The sequence below is a fragment of the Typopeltis vanoorti genome, chromosome 2 (genome assembly GCF_054136105.1).
Source record: "Typopeltis vanoorti isolate ZY-2024b chromosome 2, IOZ_Tvanoo_1.0, whole genome shotgun sequence".
In the NCBI taxonomy this organism is placed as follows: domain Eukaryota; kingdom Metazoa; phylum Arthropoda; class Arachnida; order Uropygi; family Thelyphonidae; genus Typopeltis; species Typopeltis vanoorti.
Window position 1 is genome coordinate 73,737,598 of NC_143550.1, and position 18,693 is coordinate 73,756,290.

Below are 18,693 nucleotides of genomic sequence, written 5' to 3' on the forward strand. Positions count from 1 at the left end.
TACATAAAGTGCAAAAACTCCTTAGGCTCACCCCTATCCTGATGTTTGTACTAACTATCCCATTCTGGTTTGTTAACTTGGGCATATTTTTTGGACAAGAAGTTGGATGATTCCACTGTGAGGATTGATTAAAGTCGTCTGTCTTTCTCCTCTAGGCAACACTTCGGATCAAAAACTTTGCAATCAGTCTCTTAACAATGCATTCCTCTTGTGAATGCCTATTGGTCTTGTGTCAGCTGATTTAAGACTCACTTGGTAGCTACTTTTCTATTCTTCAAAATTTCATTACAATTTTGTAAACAGGCAAACAGGTGTGATTGAGATATTTGCATCGTTTGCAATTTCTTCACTTGTTTTGCACTGAATATCTTCCAGCAGGCTGATAGTAATCACTGACATGTCATCCATTGCTGTCAGTGGCATACCCCTTGGATTCTCTTTTTATGTAACTGTTGTATGCAGCATACAATATTTTTGTCCCTTCCGATACATCATTCCTTTGTATAGTCAGAATTAGCATTCCATACTTTGAAGGAGAAACAATGTTATCTGTGAAGAGACAAAAATGTCATACATTGCATTCAACAGTTTTATGAGATTCAAAAAAGTGGCTGATATTGTACATTTTCCAATGCATTACAGTAAGAATGAAGGGATGAATAACACTTAATTTTATATAGTCATCACTATTTATGAAATTTAATATGATTAGAGTGGGCTGTAAGAGAATATTTATGTCAAGCTTATTATAAATACATTTTTTTTTCCTATTATAAATTTGCTTTGTAATGAACATTGCTGTATTCTTATGCTTATACCTCTATTTCTCAACTGTTTTGAAGTGTATGTGTGTGTGTGTGAGTGAGAAATTTATTTTGTTATCCTACAGTATGGTCTTTTTACTTTTTTATGTGCTAAGTTGATATTTCTGAGCTTTATTTTATTTTTCTTGTAGTGGTTATGATTTTGGCTACCTCTTAAAGTTGCTGAGTGGACAGAACTTACCAGTTGAAGAAGCAGAATTTTTCGATTTGCTTAGAATTTATTTTCCAGCAGTTTATGATGTGAAATATTTGATGAAAAGCTGTAAAAACTTGAAAGGTGGTCTGCAAGAAGTAGCTGACCAGTTAGAAGTGAGTAAAATTCTTCTATATTTCTTTAGTTTGAATTTTAGATTTTATCACTTTCCATTGTTATATTTTCCCCATGAAATTTTTTAATCATTCATTTTCTTTCATGAAGAAGTTGCTGCATACAGTTAACTCTCATAACAAAATATGGAAAAGTATTTATAAAATCTCTGTCAAAATGCTATTCTGAAGGAAATTCACTACGACAGTTATAATAATAACTTAGCAACTGTACATCTTATATTGTTAATGCAATGCAGTAAACTTTGAAAAGAGTGTTATCACATGATGCCACATTAATAGCCTGTCTGTTCATGAGATTGGTAGAAATTGTAAAGGTGCAGGTGCCACGTTAGCCAGGAAGCATGCGATAAGACTTGTAAAATAAATGCCATGGCATTCAACAGTGCTGACTACTGTTGGTGTAAAGAATATTGATAGTAGAGCATTTGGAAACCCGTGGCATGGGGAGATGAATCATGTTATATATGACTGGAGCACATCATTCTAACTATGTTTGGTAACAGAGGTGTAATTGTCTAGAGCTGTTTTTCTGGTGTAGGCTTGGACCTCTAGTTGTAGTGGCTGAAAAGATGAGTATCAACAAACTGACTATTTCTGGAAAATTGCTTCCTAAATTTGCTAGTTTATAGAACAGACCCATGAAAAATGCATTTGTATTGCATCCGCTGCTGTGACACGAGTTTGAGGCAGACGATGTCAAAAGATGTTGACTGGCCTGCTCAGGGTAACTCTAAATCTATAGAACCCCCTGTGGAATGGACTGGTCATATGAAACTAAGAATGGTCAAAAATACCTGACTTATATTATTATTAACTAGTACAGAATATCCCTAAATGATGAGATGATTACATAACTCAATGGCAATTTAAGTTTCTCTGAAATATGGTAATAAGTAATGTCCCAGTACTTATTTTAACACAATGTTTATAAATTATATAGAAAAAAGTCATAGAAACACCTTCAAATCCATGTTACACATGTCCTTCCAGCTATTACAATGATGTAAATACTTATGTAATGGTATATAAGTAATACTCATATATGAGTGCATATGGTATACAATGACATGATGCAATTGAATGCAATAAGTTTGAGAAAGGAACAATTATAGGATGTTACATGGGCTGCCAGTTGGATGTATTGTGTAAATCTTGGCATTCTCAAAAAACAACAATGCACCCTGTAATGAAGCGAGTTGTTTCAGAATGATTTTTATGACAATTACAAGGTAAAATATCCTGCATGTAACTCCTGATATGAATCCCATAAAACATCTTTGGGATCAACTGAGTAGGACTAAACAGATCATCCCTCTTCTGTGCAAGAATGGCAGAATTATTTGAGAAATCAGATTGCATTCTTGTAGCTATTAAAACCTTATTAAGAGGGATAGCATTATTTAAAAAGGTGAGCATCCTACAAAGTAAGCTTAACTTACTGTGTATCTAAGCCACACTACACATGGAGAGAAGTGGCAAGAAATAAAAGTCTCATTGACTATGTTATTGTTGATAGTGATGTTTTCTCCCTGGTGCAGGACACCAGAGTGTACAGAGGATTTGAAATTGAAAGTGATCACTATTTAGTCTTGAGCATGATGAAATTGAATTTCATATTGAAAAGAATAACATAAGAAAGTTTCAAAGTGAATAAAAGTTGAGCTGCTCTCAGATGCAAACTGTAGACTAAAATACATAAAGATTATTGAAGAAAAAATGAGAGAGTTTGAGAACAGGAACCAAACCTTGATTGATTCAGCCAGAGAGACATGTGGTGTGGTTGTCTGCAAGGATAGAAAAATCAGAACTCCGTGGTGGACACAGGAAGTTAAAGAGGCAGTGAAAGAAAAGAAGAAAGCATATCAAAAGTTCCTGGCAAATAAGTCAGCTTATGCTCTTAGAGAATACAGAGACAAATGTAAGAAAGCTAAACACTGTGTAAACTAGCTTAACAAAAGTCATGGGAGGACTTTGGCAAGAACATAGGAAATAAATAACAACAAGGTGGCAAAATATTCTGAAGGTTGTTGAAGAAGCTTAGAAATGGAAGAAAGAGTGCTCTAAAAGGAGTTAGAGATGATAAAGGTGACATGAAAACTGGAGAAAAGGATATCCTTGAAGTATGGAGTAATTACTTCGAGAAATTGCTAAACAAACCAAGCAGTGACAGCACAGTGGTAAAAAAACACTCAACAGGAATTCAGTCAGGAATACATATACATACTTGAAGTAGAAAAAGCCATCAAAGGCTTGAAATGTGGAAAGGCCACAGGATTGGATGATATTCGACCAGAAATGCTTAAGTATGGTGGTATAAAAGTCTTACAGTGGCTGCACTGCATAGTTCAGAAAGCCTGGACAGAGGGATGAATTCCCGATGATTGGAGTAGAGCTCTCATAGTACCCATATATATATAAAATGGGAAATGAAACTGAATGTGAGAATTATAGAGGTATTTCCCTGCTGAGTGTTCCTGGTAAGATATATGCAAGTATACTTGAGAAACGGTTGAGAAGCTTTGTGAAGAACAAGCTGGATTCAGGCCAAATAGAGGCTGTCAGGATCAGATCTTCACTTTACAACAAATAGTTGAGAAAGCATGGGAATATAACAAAGATCTGCATTTAAGTTTTGTCGATCTGGAAAGGGCATATGACAAGGTGCCAAGAGAGAAGCTATTCAATATGCTACAGTTATATGGTGTCAATGGGGCATTATATGAAGCAATACTTAGTCTTTATTTGAGTTGTAAGTCATCAGTTAGAATTGAAGGAAGTACAGGAAGATGCCAAGAACGCCCTCAGTTTAGGACATAACTTTGCCGTCGCGCCCAAACAAATTCCTAAACTCGAAATTATGATGAAAGTAGAACGGGGTATCCACGATCTTCCGCCAGCAATGGCCAATAACGTGCGACTAGACATAGCAAGTATTATAAACAAAGCTAAGCCTCCAAAAAGTAATATACCACATAAGCAAATAACTGCCCTAAAAAAGTTATACAATAATAAAAATATTATTATTACAAAAGCCGATAAAGGAAATGCAACAGTTATCATGAATAAAGAAGAGTATAACAAAAAAATGCAAGATCTCATAGGTGACAGTTCTACGTATCAAATTATACATCGAGACCCTACAATGTCGCAAAAGAAAAAAGTCTCAAAATTACTAAAAAAAGTGACATCATGGCCCAAAGAAATCATCAGGAAAATAAAACCAATTCATGTTAAAACACCTCGTATGTATGGATTACCAAAAATCCACAAAACTAATGTTCCCCTACGCCCTATAGTTGATAGCATAGATAGTCCCACATATAAACTGGCCCGGCATTTAGCTAAGTCGCTTGCCCCTCTTACTGGCAACTCCTCTACTTTTGTAAAAAAAAAAATTCTATCCGTTTCAAAACACTGGTTAAAAATCTAATCCTAAAAAATTCAGACATAATGGTTAGTTTCGATGTCACCTCCCTATTTACCAATGCACCACTTATAGACACGCTTGAATTAATCAAGTCTAAATTTCCCCCAGATATTTTTGAATTATTTCAATTTACCATGAATGCAGGTTACTTTACATGGGGGGGGAAATTCTACAAACAGATTAATGGTACTGCTATGGGTTCCCCCCTCTCCCCCCGTTAGCAAATTTTACATGGAACACTTTGAAAACAAAGTACTTACCACAGCTACATACAAGCCACTAGTGTGGTTGCGCTATGTAGATGATGTGTTTGCCATTTGGCCCCATGGACAAGATACTTTGGATGCTTTTGTCACCTACCTAAACAGCCAACACCCCAAAATTCACTTCACAGTAGAAAAAGAATCAAATAACTGTTTACCATTTCTTGACACATTAGTCACCCACCTTTCAGATGGATCACTATCTTTTTCTATTTACAGGAAGCCTACACACACAGGAAGGTACCTACATAAACAATCACATCATCATCCAGTCCAACAGTACGGCATTTTAAAAACACTTACACACAGAGCCAGAGCCATTTGTTCTAACGATACAGCTGTGACCACTGAACTCCAGTACCTGCGCCATACGTTCTTAGCCAACGGCTACAATCCCTACAAAATAGAAAAAATACTACATAGGCCCATTACTCTGCCCCCCCCCCCCTAATACACAAGAATACAACATGACCATTTCTATTCCCTATATCAGAGGTACATCGGAAAAGATAGCCAAAGTATTGTTGAAACATGGCCTTCGCACCACCTTCAAGCCGCATGTCAAGCTGGCAACTCTGATCCGCTCGCCTAAGGATAAACTTCACCCTTTAGCACACCCAGGAGTGTATGAAGTTCCATGTGACTGTGACTTGGCCTATTATGGGCAAACAGGAAGATCAGTGAACACCCGCCTGGAAGAACATGAAAGATACATTCGCTACTATTACTATGGCAAGTCGGGACTGGCAGACCACGCTTTGGACACTCCTTCACACAGGATTAGATGGAGGAAAACGAATGTGCTATTTAGGAGTCGTTATAGATCTGAAAGACTATTTTTTGAGTCAGCAATGGCTTTGAAGAATTCTCCCAACCTTAACAAATATGGTTGCATTAATTTGCCAAAAATTTGGGAGACGGTTATCCTAAGAAAAACTCCTGGATAACTGCTGCCTTTTTTTTTTTTTTTTTTTTTTTTCGTTAAAGGGCGCCAAAAATAGGACTTTAGATCTTTTGTCTTTCTGCAATTATATTGTTTCACTCACTCACTGTCGCGTTTACATGTGTGTTGTGCTCTGATGATGCTGAGTTGAAAATCAGCGAAATATTAGCGTTAATAAAACATCCTTGTTGATAAAAGTGTTTGTGGTGTTGTTAATACCGTGAAAAATAAGTCATGAATAACCAGCAACGCCTAAGCTTATCTGTTAGAATAAGATGGTTTAATGTTAAATCTGGTGTGAGAAAAGGATATACATTATCCCCTCTGTTATTCATTATCTATGTGGATCACATTATGAAGGAAAGTCGTATTAAACATGATATTAGAATTGGAGATGTTAATGTCAGCTCTTTGCTTTATGCAGACGATGTTATACTTCTAAATAAATCCGCTACAAGTTTGCAAGATTCCCTGACTAATAGCTGACTGAATAACTGTTGTAATAGATATGGTATGAAGGTCAGCATTAAAAAGACAATGAAAATAAGTAGAATCATTGAAAATGTCAGCTGTGTTGCGAATGGAGAAACTGTGGAACAAGTAAAACATTTCAGCTACTTAGGCACAATTTTTACTGAAGATGGTAAATTAAATATAGAAATAGACAGCAGAATTAGCAAGGCTGGTATGGTGGGAAGTCAATTGAATAAATTCATATGGAATAAGAGAGAAATTAGTCGGAACACTAAATTAGCTATATACAAGACAGTGTTCAAACCAGTTTTAACTTATGGATCTGAGAACTGGGTCAGAAGTAAAACACTTGACCAAAGACGAGAGACCGCAGATATGAGAGTCCTGAGAAAGATTAAAGGTGTGAACAGATGGCATCAATGGCAACATCATATTAAAAACGAGGATATTAGGAAAGAACTTGACATTGTCAGCATCCTGGAATGCATTAGCAGAGCTAATCTCAGGTGGTATGGTCATTTAAACAGAATGGGAGAGGAAAGATTAGGAAAACAAGTGTTCTCTGTCAGGTTGGCAGGAAAATGACCCAGAGGAAGATCAAGATATAGGTGGAGTGATATGGTACCTAAGTGCCTTAGATGATAGAAATATAAGATCTGATAATGTTGGAGTCTTGATAAGTAACAGACTGATTTGGTGGAAAATTGTAGATAGGAAGTTAGTAATGATGTAAATTTTTCATGTAGTACTATCATATCCTGTACACTCCTTGAGGGTGCATGGCAGGAATTTGATGATGATGAAGTAACAAATCATGTCTCCTATCCCATATATTAAAATTATTATCTGATAAGAGGGTGTGCTGAAAAGTTGTGATAATCGCCATGAAGGAATTGAGGTAGAACCATGCAACTTACACATTATTCTACATATTCCCCACAAATGTTATACACTTGTTACAATGCTGTTGCATCATTTGCAATCCTCTGAGAAAAAAGTTTTTCCCTTGTTGCACAAACCAGTCCTCAGTTTGCAGATATTACTTCATCATCTGTGATAAATCTTGTTCCTCTTCAAGTTTTCTTTAAATTTGGGAATAGGAAATAGATGGAGCCAGGTCTGACAAATAGGGTGGGTGAGGCAGACATTGAAAGCCCAAATTTCAGTACCTCCTTCAATTCCTTCAGAGTTGTTGAATAAACTGCTGCTGTAGCAGTTTGTCCTTTTTTGAGGTACTTGATGAGGATTACACCATCCATATCCCTAAAGACAATGATAAGAACTTTCTCTGCTGACTTCTGGGTTTAGAACTTCTTTGGCCATGGAGAACCTTTGTGTCTCCACTCCATTGACTGTTGTTTGGTCTCTGGGTCATAGTGATGAAGCCATTTTTCATCAACAATCCCGATGCACCTGACTTCTCAACATCCCTTGAGATGACAGCACATGTTCTCTGTTTTGGCTGGCATTCAAACATTTGGGAACCTGTAGAGCTTCTGCATGTCTAGATGTTGGTGGATCATGACCCCTCACACATGCACACACACACACACTCTCTTTTTGTTAGCATCCAAACATTTCCGGAACCGCTTCATTGAGAGTTTTTGCATATCCAGATGTTGGTCGATAATGACCCCAACTAGTTCCCTGGATATCCCCAGAATCTTTGCGGTACTTTTGGCTGGTATTCATCTATCATCAAGGATCATGGCATGCACTGCATCAGTGTTTTTGGTGTGATCAGCATGGAAGGTCTTCCTGACTTAGGGACGTCTGTTGTTTCAGGATGCCCAGTTTTAAACTTGGCCACCCATCTGGCAACTGTTCAGTTTGCTGAAGCACAGTCCTATAAATTCTCACACAAAGTTAGGTGAATCTCAGTTGTGGACTTTGTTGCAGCACAAAAAACTTGATGATGGCCTGTGCCTGTGTCTTCGAATTTCATCAAAACTTCTGACGTCTTCTTATATATCATAAAAGAAAAAAAAACAAACAAATTATTACAGTTTGATGAAACATAGGTGTTAAAGGGTTTAAGATATGTTCTTTCTTGTGGTTGTATCAGTTGTATCATATTGCTTTAATATCATTTTTCTTCTAGATGTTTATCAGAACTTTTCAGCCCCCCCCCCCTCTTAATAAGCCATTATAGCATTATTATTAAGTTTGCTGTGCTATGTTTCACATTTTATACTATAACTGTACTACTCCTTCAGAAGTTAGCAGGGTGAAATATCATCCTGCATAAAAAAAAAATGCAAGCACTTGAAAAATGAAATGTGTGATTTGTTAATAACTTTTCCTTTGTACATTTTTACATATTTGGGCAAATAATCACATTTTCTTATCAAATTGAACTCATTGAAACTTTCAACACACACATACACACACACATACATATACTGAAAGTTTTTTCACTTGGTTATACTATAAATTATAGATTCCAAGAAATTATATTCTTGGTTTAATCTCTTTATCCAAGTATAAACAAACAAAGTTTGCATGTGAAGTAGGTCACACCTGAGCTACTTGTATATAGAGGCTAATGACTTCATATCAATTGCCTTAGTATCCCATAATGCAAAAGACACATCCTTTTGTATAATGTATAATGCTGTGCATTATGAGAAGAGCCACTACCTAGACCAGTATCAGCCTTTGAGGTCTCATCACGAGGGGTCTCATGATGGGGGGGGGCACTAGCATCATCCATAGTAGCAGTTGCCATACACATGATGCTCAGATATTGCTTAGTGGATATTAGCAATATTGTCATTACACAATATTCTTTCAAAAATGTTCTTCATTATGGCACCAATGTGTATGAGAAATGCTGAATGAGACATTGATGTTGATGACTGATATCAATGTGTGGGGGTTTAGTGCAGTGTAGTGGTATTTAATTGATGAAGAGAATATGTGTTGAAAATGTTTTGTATGTGGGGTCGTGTTGGGAGCAAAAGAATGAAGTGACTGATATTATAGATGGCAGTAGGGGAATGGTGTTGTGGAGAATGTAGTGGAAGCAGTGAATCATAGTGCCTGAATTATGAATGAGAGTTTGAAGGTAATATTGTGGATGATGAGATGCCAGCATGGAAAGAAATTGCATGCTTATGCAGACTCCTTCTCAGGACACAACATACGATTGAGCAACTGGAGAAACACTTGGTGTGTGGTACAGAAGGATGGAGAATGAAAGAAAGAGTGAATGAGAAAAGCATAAAAGTATGAGAAACTGGAAGAAAAGTGATAGTATTGTATGGGGATTCAATGATAAGAGGTATACTTAATTAGAAAATGACAAAGCACATTTTCCAAGTGCAAAGATAAAGGATGTTAGTGAAGTTTTAAGTTTGCAGAAGAAAATGCGAACAAGCTAATTATTTTGGCAGATGTAAATGATTTGAAATGTAAAAAATATGCATTGAGAGAAGATATGAAAGAGTTGTTGGAAGAAGCAAAAATGAAGAGTAAGAAAGTAAGGATTGTGAGTATGCTGCCTCAGTATGATAGGACAAAATCAAGAAGGGCCATAATTGCCATTGAGAAGATTATGCAGGAGGAATAATGTGGAGTGAATTTTATGGACATAAGGACCTGTATATGCATGATAGACTGCACTTAAATGGTTTTTGAGTGAGAAGTTGGAAATGGAAAACCAGGGAAACTAGAGATATTAGGGAGAAGCAGTCGTGTCTAGCCACCCCTGGGATAAATGAGTGCGAGTGCAGGAATGACTGAAAATAACCACCCCTGAGTTAGATAAGTATGAGTGCTGCAGTGATTATGAAGAGCTGAGTGCAGTTCCCAGGTTTTGAATCTGAATGGGCAAGTAATGACATTATAGAAGGGTAACTGTTGGCCCTAGGGTATGTTGTAATGCATGTACACAAATGCCTGAAGTATTGGAAATAAAGGAAAGTGCTTTTTCGCATTGATCAGCTCAACTTGGCAAAAATAATTAACAGCAATGAGACCTGGTTGTCAGAGAATGATGTAGTTACAGGAATAGAATGTAATGGATATTGTATTTTCAGAGAAGATAAGAGAAAATGGGATAGGAGGAGGGGTGTTAATAAGGATAGCCGAAGTGCTACAACCAACAAAAATAGAAATTAAGGAAGACTGTAGATCTCATGGAAATGGTTCATTTGAGGCTCTGGTGTGAGATAGAGACCAACAGGACAAAATATATTGTTGGTGCTGCTATAGACCTGGGTCCAGAAGATGTGGACAGCATGCATCAGCAGATTAGCACAATGATGCAGACCGAGCAATTATGGGAGACTTCAACTATGGCGATATAGATTGGAAGGAGGAAAGCTCACATGGCAAAATTGAAATGGAATTTCAGTTACTAAAGGATAATTATCTGAAATAGCACATGATGGAAGGGACCAGGGGTGTGAGTGTTGAATCTGGTAATAACATCTATCTATAACTGCAGTAACAACCCTGCCTATAATAGGGGAATGTGACCATGCAGTCTTCTCCTGGGATATTGCTCAATATGTGGAAATTTCAGTCACGAAAGGGTTTATGCAGAACTACAAACTTAGGAGGCAACTTGGAGCATTGTCATGGCATAAGAAACTACATGAAACAAATGACATTAGTGCATGGGAACTGGTCAAGGATTGTTTGAGTGGGGTGGTATCAGTGTACACCCAATGTCAGTAGGATAAATTAGTAGGACTGAAGTGGATAATTAACAATATAAAGCAGGAGTTACTAAAAAAAAAAAATAAAGCATTGTGGAAGGAATATAAACAAGATGATCAGCATACCCGTGAGCAGTATAAAGTACAAGCAAGAAGGGTTAACTACTATGGTAAGGAAGGCTAAATCAGATTTCAAAAAAAAATTAGCTAAGCAGGTCAAAGTAAATTCAAAAGAGTTTTTTTGCTATGTGGCAAGTAAGAAGAAGAATGTTATGGAAAGATGACTTTACTCAGTGCTGATAGCAGGAAAGCTACAGAAGTAGAAGAAATATATCAGTTACTAATTGATCACTTTGCAAAAGTATATCATACTGGTAGTGACTTGGCAGTTACTAAGGTGACAGACTGATGTGAGCATTGAGATAGATGAACTGGAGGCACTTGGTACATTGAAAAATATCAGTGTGAATACAGCAGTGGGCTTGGATGGTAAATCAGCTTCTGTACTATGAGAATGTTCAAGTGAACTGGTAGTGCCTCTGGTGAAGTTGTTTAATCCATTTCTCAGTTCTGGCAATGTTCCAAGGAAGTGAAAAGAGGGTAAGATAGTTCTATTACATAAAGGTAGCTCCAAGACAGAAGTAGCAAGTTACAGACCAATTAGGTATCTCTGTAGTGGTGGTTAAAAAGTTGGTTAAAAGTAAAATTCAGGAATGGATGGATAGGACTAGTTGATAGTTGGTATGATAGTTTGTGGAGGGCAGCATGACTTTGTAAAAGGTACATCTGGCCTCAGTAATTTATTCACATTTCATAATAAGGTAACAGCAGAATTGGATAAAGGAAATGGCTACACCATGATACTACTTTACTTTTCAAAGGAATTTGACAGAATACCACATGGAAAACTATTACATTAGTTGAAGCAAATGGGAATAGATATGAGGCTGGTGGTGTAGGTGGGGGAGGCAGCTGTGATAGACAGACATCAGAAGATGGTGTATAGCTGAGTGGAGTTAAGGCAAATGAGGGTGACTAGTAGAGTGCCACAAGGCTCTGGGACCACTACTCTTTAATTTGTACATTATTGATATAGCAGAAGATTTAAAGGAAGATATTCAGTTATTTGCCAATGATATAAAACTCGGGAGAGCAATAGTTGATAAAGATGATGTAGATATCTTGCAGGAGATGATTTAAATAAATTCATAGTGTGGACAAAAGTTGTCAATTCACTGTTGTTGTAAAATGTAAGGTTTGGGATGAAAAGTTTACACACTTTATATCATATTGATGGTACTAGTTTACAGGAAATTGATGAGGCTAGGGATCGGGGGAGTCATGGTGGATACAGAATTGAAATTCAGAGGACACATGGCAAGAGTTGGCAAAATAGCTCAGAGGATTACTTAGATGCTGAAGAACACGATGGAAAGTATAGATAGGACAATTATTTATCCCTCTTTATGAGGCTATGATTCGGCCACATGTTAATTGCTGTGCACAGATTTGGTCAGCTGCGTTTCTGGGGGATCATAAGGTGGAGGAGAGGATTCAAAGAAGAGTGACCAAGCTAGTGACAGGTCTGCAGAGCGTTTCCTTTAGTCTCAATACATTGCAGCATGTTGGCTGCTCTTCTAAGCACAACACCCAGACCAGTACGTAGGTCATCTGCAGATGATTTAGTGCCTGCACATTACACCTGAATGATGCAGCATAGGAAAAAAAGCCACATAGTCTCAATGGCTGGCTTGATGCTTAAATTCTAGTCCCCTTCATTGCCAGAGCGATCGCACTGTAACAGTATAAAAGCAACTTCAACTAGTGCTGCCTTTCAGCGTGAGGCACGTACGATCATTGCAGTAGCTAAACAAGATTCTAATTTTGAGGTGTTCAGTCATCATCCCACATCAAAAACCTAAAGGCCCAAAGCATGATATGGCCATGCATCTAGCCAACTATGACCTCTAGTATTTTTAACCATGAGGACAGTGATGGAGTCTGACACCTCGCTAATGCCAGGTCAGGGCTGCCACAGATTTGGCCAGTCAAACTTGCACTTTTCTGTTTCTTTTATTGTTTTCCACAGTGATCAAGATCCTTTTTCTAACATAGCTTACTTTATCTTATTCCTAATAACTATGACCCCCACCTACTCCTAAGGAAGGATCTTATTTTCATCTTTATGTATAGCTTTCAGAGTAAATCATATCTGGTGGGTTCGTCCTGTCAATTCCATCAACGCGATCTAACAAGATCACCATCGCTAGAGTCAGACAAGAAGGTTCCCAACAGTTGCTGCGATGGGGTAGGGTGTTAGAGTTGAATGGAGTACACCACCTCTTTAAAAATCTAATGATAGTCTCTCAATAACCAAATTCCCTACAATGGGTTGGCGCATAGATTGGGGTGGAAAGTTCCCATTTTTCTAAGAATAGTACTCAGCATTCTCTATCGGTACCTCAAAGAGGTGTTCCGGACCTGGCCTTCCACCAAGGTTTCCAAACACAGACTGAAAGAACTGACTGAACCAGGGCTCTTAACTACACGTCCTGGTTGCATCCACCTCAAGTAGTCCTGTTGTCCTGCCATTTACTCCCGACCTTGATTGATATTCTTTCACTTAAACATTCAGATCACTGGCCAGAAAGCACATTGGTGACAACACCTCATCAAAGCCCATCAGATTGCTTTGTTTTAGACAGTTGGATCCCCTGAACTGTGACAGTTCTGAGTCAGCTGTTAGTTGCTGGCCAAAATGGTTACATCAGACAGGCCATCCAGCATGCTACGCAGCTGATGCATAGGTCCAGACCACAGTCAGGGCCTTCTTGTCAGGGCTAACAGGAACACTCCAGACACCGCAGGTGGTGCAGTGCTTTATGGTAATAGCATCCTTATCTCTGGACAAACCGATTCCAGTGAGCCAAACCCTTACAAAGAAAAGACAACTCTCCCTGGGACTCCCATCAACTTCTCTGAGTTTGGTTGTGTTACCGCACTTGGCCCCAGAGAGGGCCGATCTCCGTTTCTGGGTTTGGAAATATTAACCCGATTCCCTTTCAGTCTACCCGTAGGATTAGCTTTTTTTCTCGCAATGTCCTGCTACAAAATGGATTTCTTAGAACCATCTAACCCATGTTTAAATGCTGTTCACACAGAACCCTTCTCACAATCCTCAAGATTCTCACTTGAGTATTTGCTACTACCACCAAGATATGAAGCAACGGCAGCTCCAGGCAGGCTTATGCTCGGCACCTTCCATGCACTGAAACCCTCCAACTTACTGCCACATAAGAGTCAAGCTTATCTGTAGCAGTGACCAGGTATGGGCTTGACACTGGAACACCATCCATTTCAGGGCTATTTGCTTCGGTAGGTGAGTTGTTACACACTCAGTGGATTCCAACTTCCATGGCCACCATCCTGCTGGTTCATCCTTAGATAGGGATGCTATCCCCATAAAGCACTGTGCCTCCTGCAGTGTCCGGAGTGCTCCTGTCAGCCTTTGAAAATCCAATGGGGAGAGTGTGTTTTTCATGCCGGACCCCTTACCCATATCCACAGCAGGTCTCCAAGGTGAACAGCCTCTAGTCGATAGAGTGATGTAGGTAAGGGAGGTCAACAAGACAGATCCATAACCCTGTCTGGAATGACCATTTTGGTCAGCAACTAACAGCTGACTCAGAACTGGCAATGACCATGAGAATTCAACTGTCTAATTAAAACAAAGCAATTTAATGGGTATTGAGAGGTGTTGATGCCATTTTTTCACTGAGACATTCAAACCACTGCTTTCTGGTCAGTGGTTTGAATGTTTCAGTGAAAAAATATCAATCAAGGTTGGGGGTATATGGCTGGAGTAAACATGATTCTTGTTGAGGTGGATGCCTAAGAGATGTTGCAGGTAGAACCCTGGTTCTGCTGGTCATATAAACTGGGCAATTTACCATAATTTCATGTTTCAGAATAAGTCATCAGAGTGAGCCTGTTGATAGTAAGGAGTGTGCTATTTCACATAAGAAAAATCCTGTGCGGAAGGCCAGGTCCAGCACACCTCTTGAGGTTCATGTAGAAAGAAAATGATGAGTGCTGCTCTTAGAAATCTGGGAACTTGCCACACAATCCTGTGCATCTATGTGCTGAGCTATCATAGGAAAATTTGCTGTCTAGCGACCATTGTTAGTTTGTTTACATTAGATTTATGATGTAGAAAGTATTTTTAACTTGGGTATAATTATAATTATGTTAAAGATACCAAGCAATTTTAAACCTGGTTTTACTCCATTTTTCCCAAGTAAGCAAACAGACAAAAATGTCAAGTTTGCGCCTGCAAGTGATGCAATACCTGTAGGATCAGCTAGTCTTGCATCACTTGCAGGCGCAAACTTGACATTTTTGTCTGTTTGCTTACTTGGGAAAAATGAAGTAAAACCAGGTTTAAAATTGCTTGGTATTTTTAACATTAGATTTATGAGATGGTGGTGTACTCCATTCAACTCTAACACCCTGCCCCAACACAGCAACTGTTGGGAACCTTCTTGTCTGATGCTGTAGAGATGGTGACCTCATTAGATTGGATTGGTGGAATTCACAGGACAAACCCCCACCACAAATGAATTGCTCTGAAATCTATATATAAAGATGAAAATAAGATTTCAGAGTAATTCATTTGTGGCTGGGCCACAGCTGTTATGAATAAGATTGATTAAGTTAGCTATAAGTTAGTATGTAAGCAAAGTTAGAAAAAAGGATCTTGATCATGTGCTTGGCAAACAATAAAAGAAACAGAAAGGTGCAAGTTTGACTGGCCAAGTCCATGGCTGGTTCTGACTAAGATGTGAGGTTATGAAAATCTGGCAATAATCTTAATAATACAGGTCTGTAGCTTTAATAATACATAGTGGTGAGTATGGCTAATACTCATACTGTGGTAAATGCATGAACTTGAGCGTCTTTAGGTTCTTAATGTGGGATGATATTTAAACACCTATTAGCCAATATCCGATCCAGTGTCTGTAATGATGTCTATTTATTGCGATAATAATCCTGCTCAGTGCAAGAGGAACAGCAGGTTCAGACATTTGGTACACGTGCTTAGTTGAGTCACCAGTGGTGCAAAGCTACCATCCATGAGATTATGACTGAACACCTCTAAGTCAGAATCCCATCTAGCCGCTACAATGATACCGTTTGTGCCTCAAGCATTGAAAGGCAGTGCTAGCTGGAGTTGCTTTCATACTGTTACAGCGCATTTGCTCTGGCAATGAGTCCACTAGAATGGAAGCATCAAGGCAGCTGTTGAGACTATGTGGCTGCTGCTTCCTACACCACACGATTCAGGTGTGATGTTGTAGGCATCAAATTGTCCACAGATGACCTATGGTTGTGCTTAGAAGAGCAGCCACTATGCTGGGATCTGTTGAGACTCATCTGTGGGTATGTGGATTGCAGAGTTTAGCTGACAGGTGGAGAAGAGGGGTTATGATAGAAACTTATAAGTTACTGAAGGAATTCTAAGATTGATACATAAGAAATATTTCAATACATAGTAAGTAGGGGAAAAAACAAGGGTCACACCTGGAAGTTATCTAAGAATGTGGTTAGTAAGGATGTGTGGACTAGGTTCTTTACTTGAGGAGTTGTGAATGAGTGGAATGGATTGCCTGTGGTATTTGTGAGTGCCCCAACAGGTTTAAAGAGATGTATAATAGGTATTGTGTTAATGGATAGAGTGTGTCTCCTGCAATGAATCTTTTGACTCCATGGAGTGCCCATATAAATAATAATAATAATCAGTGGGAGCCAGACCTAGGAAGGGTTACCAAGAGCGAAGTAATGTAGAAGTCATATATTTCTCATATACAAGTAGTGAAAAGGTGTTTCACTTTATTATTAAATTACTCTGGTTCAGAGATTGATGTTGAATCTGGGTAGTGCTCTTCCAATAATACATAGTATTATACACACCTAAGAGGATGTGTGCTTTGCATTATGGGATACTAAGGCAGTTGATGTGAAGTCATTAGCCTTTATATACAAGTACCCAGTCATGAAGATACTTCAAACGCGAACTTTGTTTGCTTACACTTAGATAAAGGGTTAAGCCAAGAATATAATTTCTTGGCATCCTTAATTTAATCTGTACATATGTAATAAAATTTCACTAATTACATTTTACAATATTAAAATTTTAATATCAGCTTTAATTTTCCTTAGTTAAAGAGGATTGGTCCACAGCATCAGGCTGGAAGTGACAGTTTATTAACAGGGGCAGCATTTTTTAAAATGCGAGAGGTATGTAATAGTTTATATCACTTTGTAGCTTCAGGTTGTATTGTCCAGCATTTAATAGGGATATTTAGTTGATTGATATTTATTTGACTGAAAAGATGAGGGCTTGAATTCTTTTTTAAGATATGAAAAATCTTTACAAGGTATTTTCATCTGAAAGTGAGACTTCAGTTAAAAAGACCTTGTAAAGGTTAGCCAATCTGACTTTCCTTGCAAAAACATGGTTTTCTTTCAGCAAGACAGATAAACCAGTCTGAGAATTAAATTGACATAGGTCATGCAGATAGGATTAGCTATCCCTTCATCCCACTCTTACTATAGTAAACACCATTATAATGAACTTGTTCACTATCCCCTATAGGCATAGTGCTCTATGCTATTCTAAATATAAGCAAACCATTCCTATAACAAATGATTTTTATGATCCTTAAGGGTTTGCTCTGGCAGGAGTTGACTCTGTTCATTAGGTGGACCAGATTGCTTTGCTGTGACATGCGATTAAGCGCAACAAGCTAAGGAGAAGGTGAATCTTCAGTTAATTTACTTTTTTTTTGTCATGTTTATGATGTAGTTGGTTAAAGTTGGTTAATTTCACTTTGAAGTATAACCATAGAAATATGGATTTTAGTATTAATATTTAAAAGGCTCATAAAAAGCTTCATACCTTAATAAATATTAAATTAATTAAAAATTACTTTTTAATTCACTATAGGAAATTTACCAGAAAATAACATCAAAACTCGCACACCAAAATTCGCAGAACTATGTACAATCATACACACAAGGTGCGACAATTTAATTCCCGACACCTGTAAAAAATCTACGTTCCTACATTCGGACCTATACATTAGTAGCTACTGTCGCCTTCAAAGTAGTCTCCTTGTGCAATACACTGGTTTAGATGGTGTTCCCATATTTGGAAACAAGCCTGGAATTCTCTTGAGTTCCTTTAGCGCATTATACTGGATATCAGCGATGTCAGAAAATCTTCGTCCTTTTTTTGCGCAGTCTTTAATTTTGGAAACAACCAGAAATCACAGGGTGCTAAGTCGGGTGATGAACAGGATGACTTAATTCAGTAATCGACTTTTTGGCCAGAAACTCTCATGATGAGCGGAGTATGGCTTGGCGCATTGTCGTGATAGATAATCCGCTTGTCAGGCTACAATTCAGGCCTTTTTCTCCGAACAGAATCTCGTAATCTTTTCAGCACCTCTAAATAACATTGTTGGTTGACTGTTTGTCCCTGTTCAATGAATTCATAGAGAACTATCCCCCTTGTGATCAAAGAAACACACCAGCATGGTCTTGAACTGCGAACATGACATGCGTGCTTTTTTCGGATGTGGTGAACTCTGGGTTTTACACTGCATTCTCTGGCATTTTGTTTTGGGATTGTACTGGAAGTACCAGGTTTCGTCACCCGTAATTACTCTCCGTAAAGTGCTTGTTTGCAGAAAGATCAGTTGCAACT

General features: G+C 38.1%; 1 protein-coding gene across 3 annotated transcripts in view; it reads left to right on the plus strand.

Moving 5' to 3' along the window:
- The window catches only part of LOC150109179 (CCR4-NOT transcription complex subunit 7-like), a 173,850-nt gene that overhangs the window by 146,649 nt on the left and 8,508 nt on the right, over window positions 1-18,693 (plus strand). For 2 of the 3 annotated variants that reach the window (XM_090405960.1, XM_090405970.1), the window contains exons 5-6: window positions 956-1,133; window positions 17,145-17,222. In XM_090405960.1, coding sequence (XP_090262086.1) covers window positions 956-1,133; window positions 17,145-17,222 — 256 coding nt within the window. The remainder of the gene's footprint in view (window positions 1-955; window positions 1,134-17,144; window positions 17,223-18,693) is intronic. The other variant, XM_090405980.1, reaches the window with a different exon arrangement.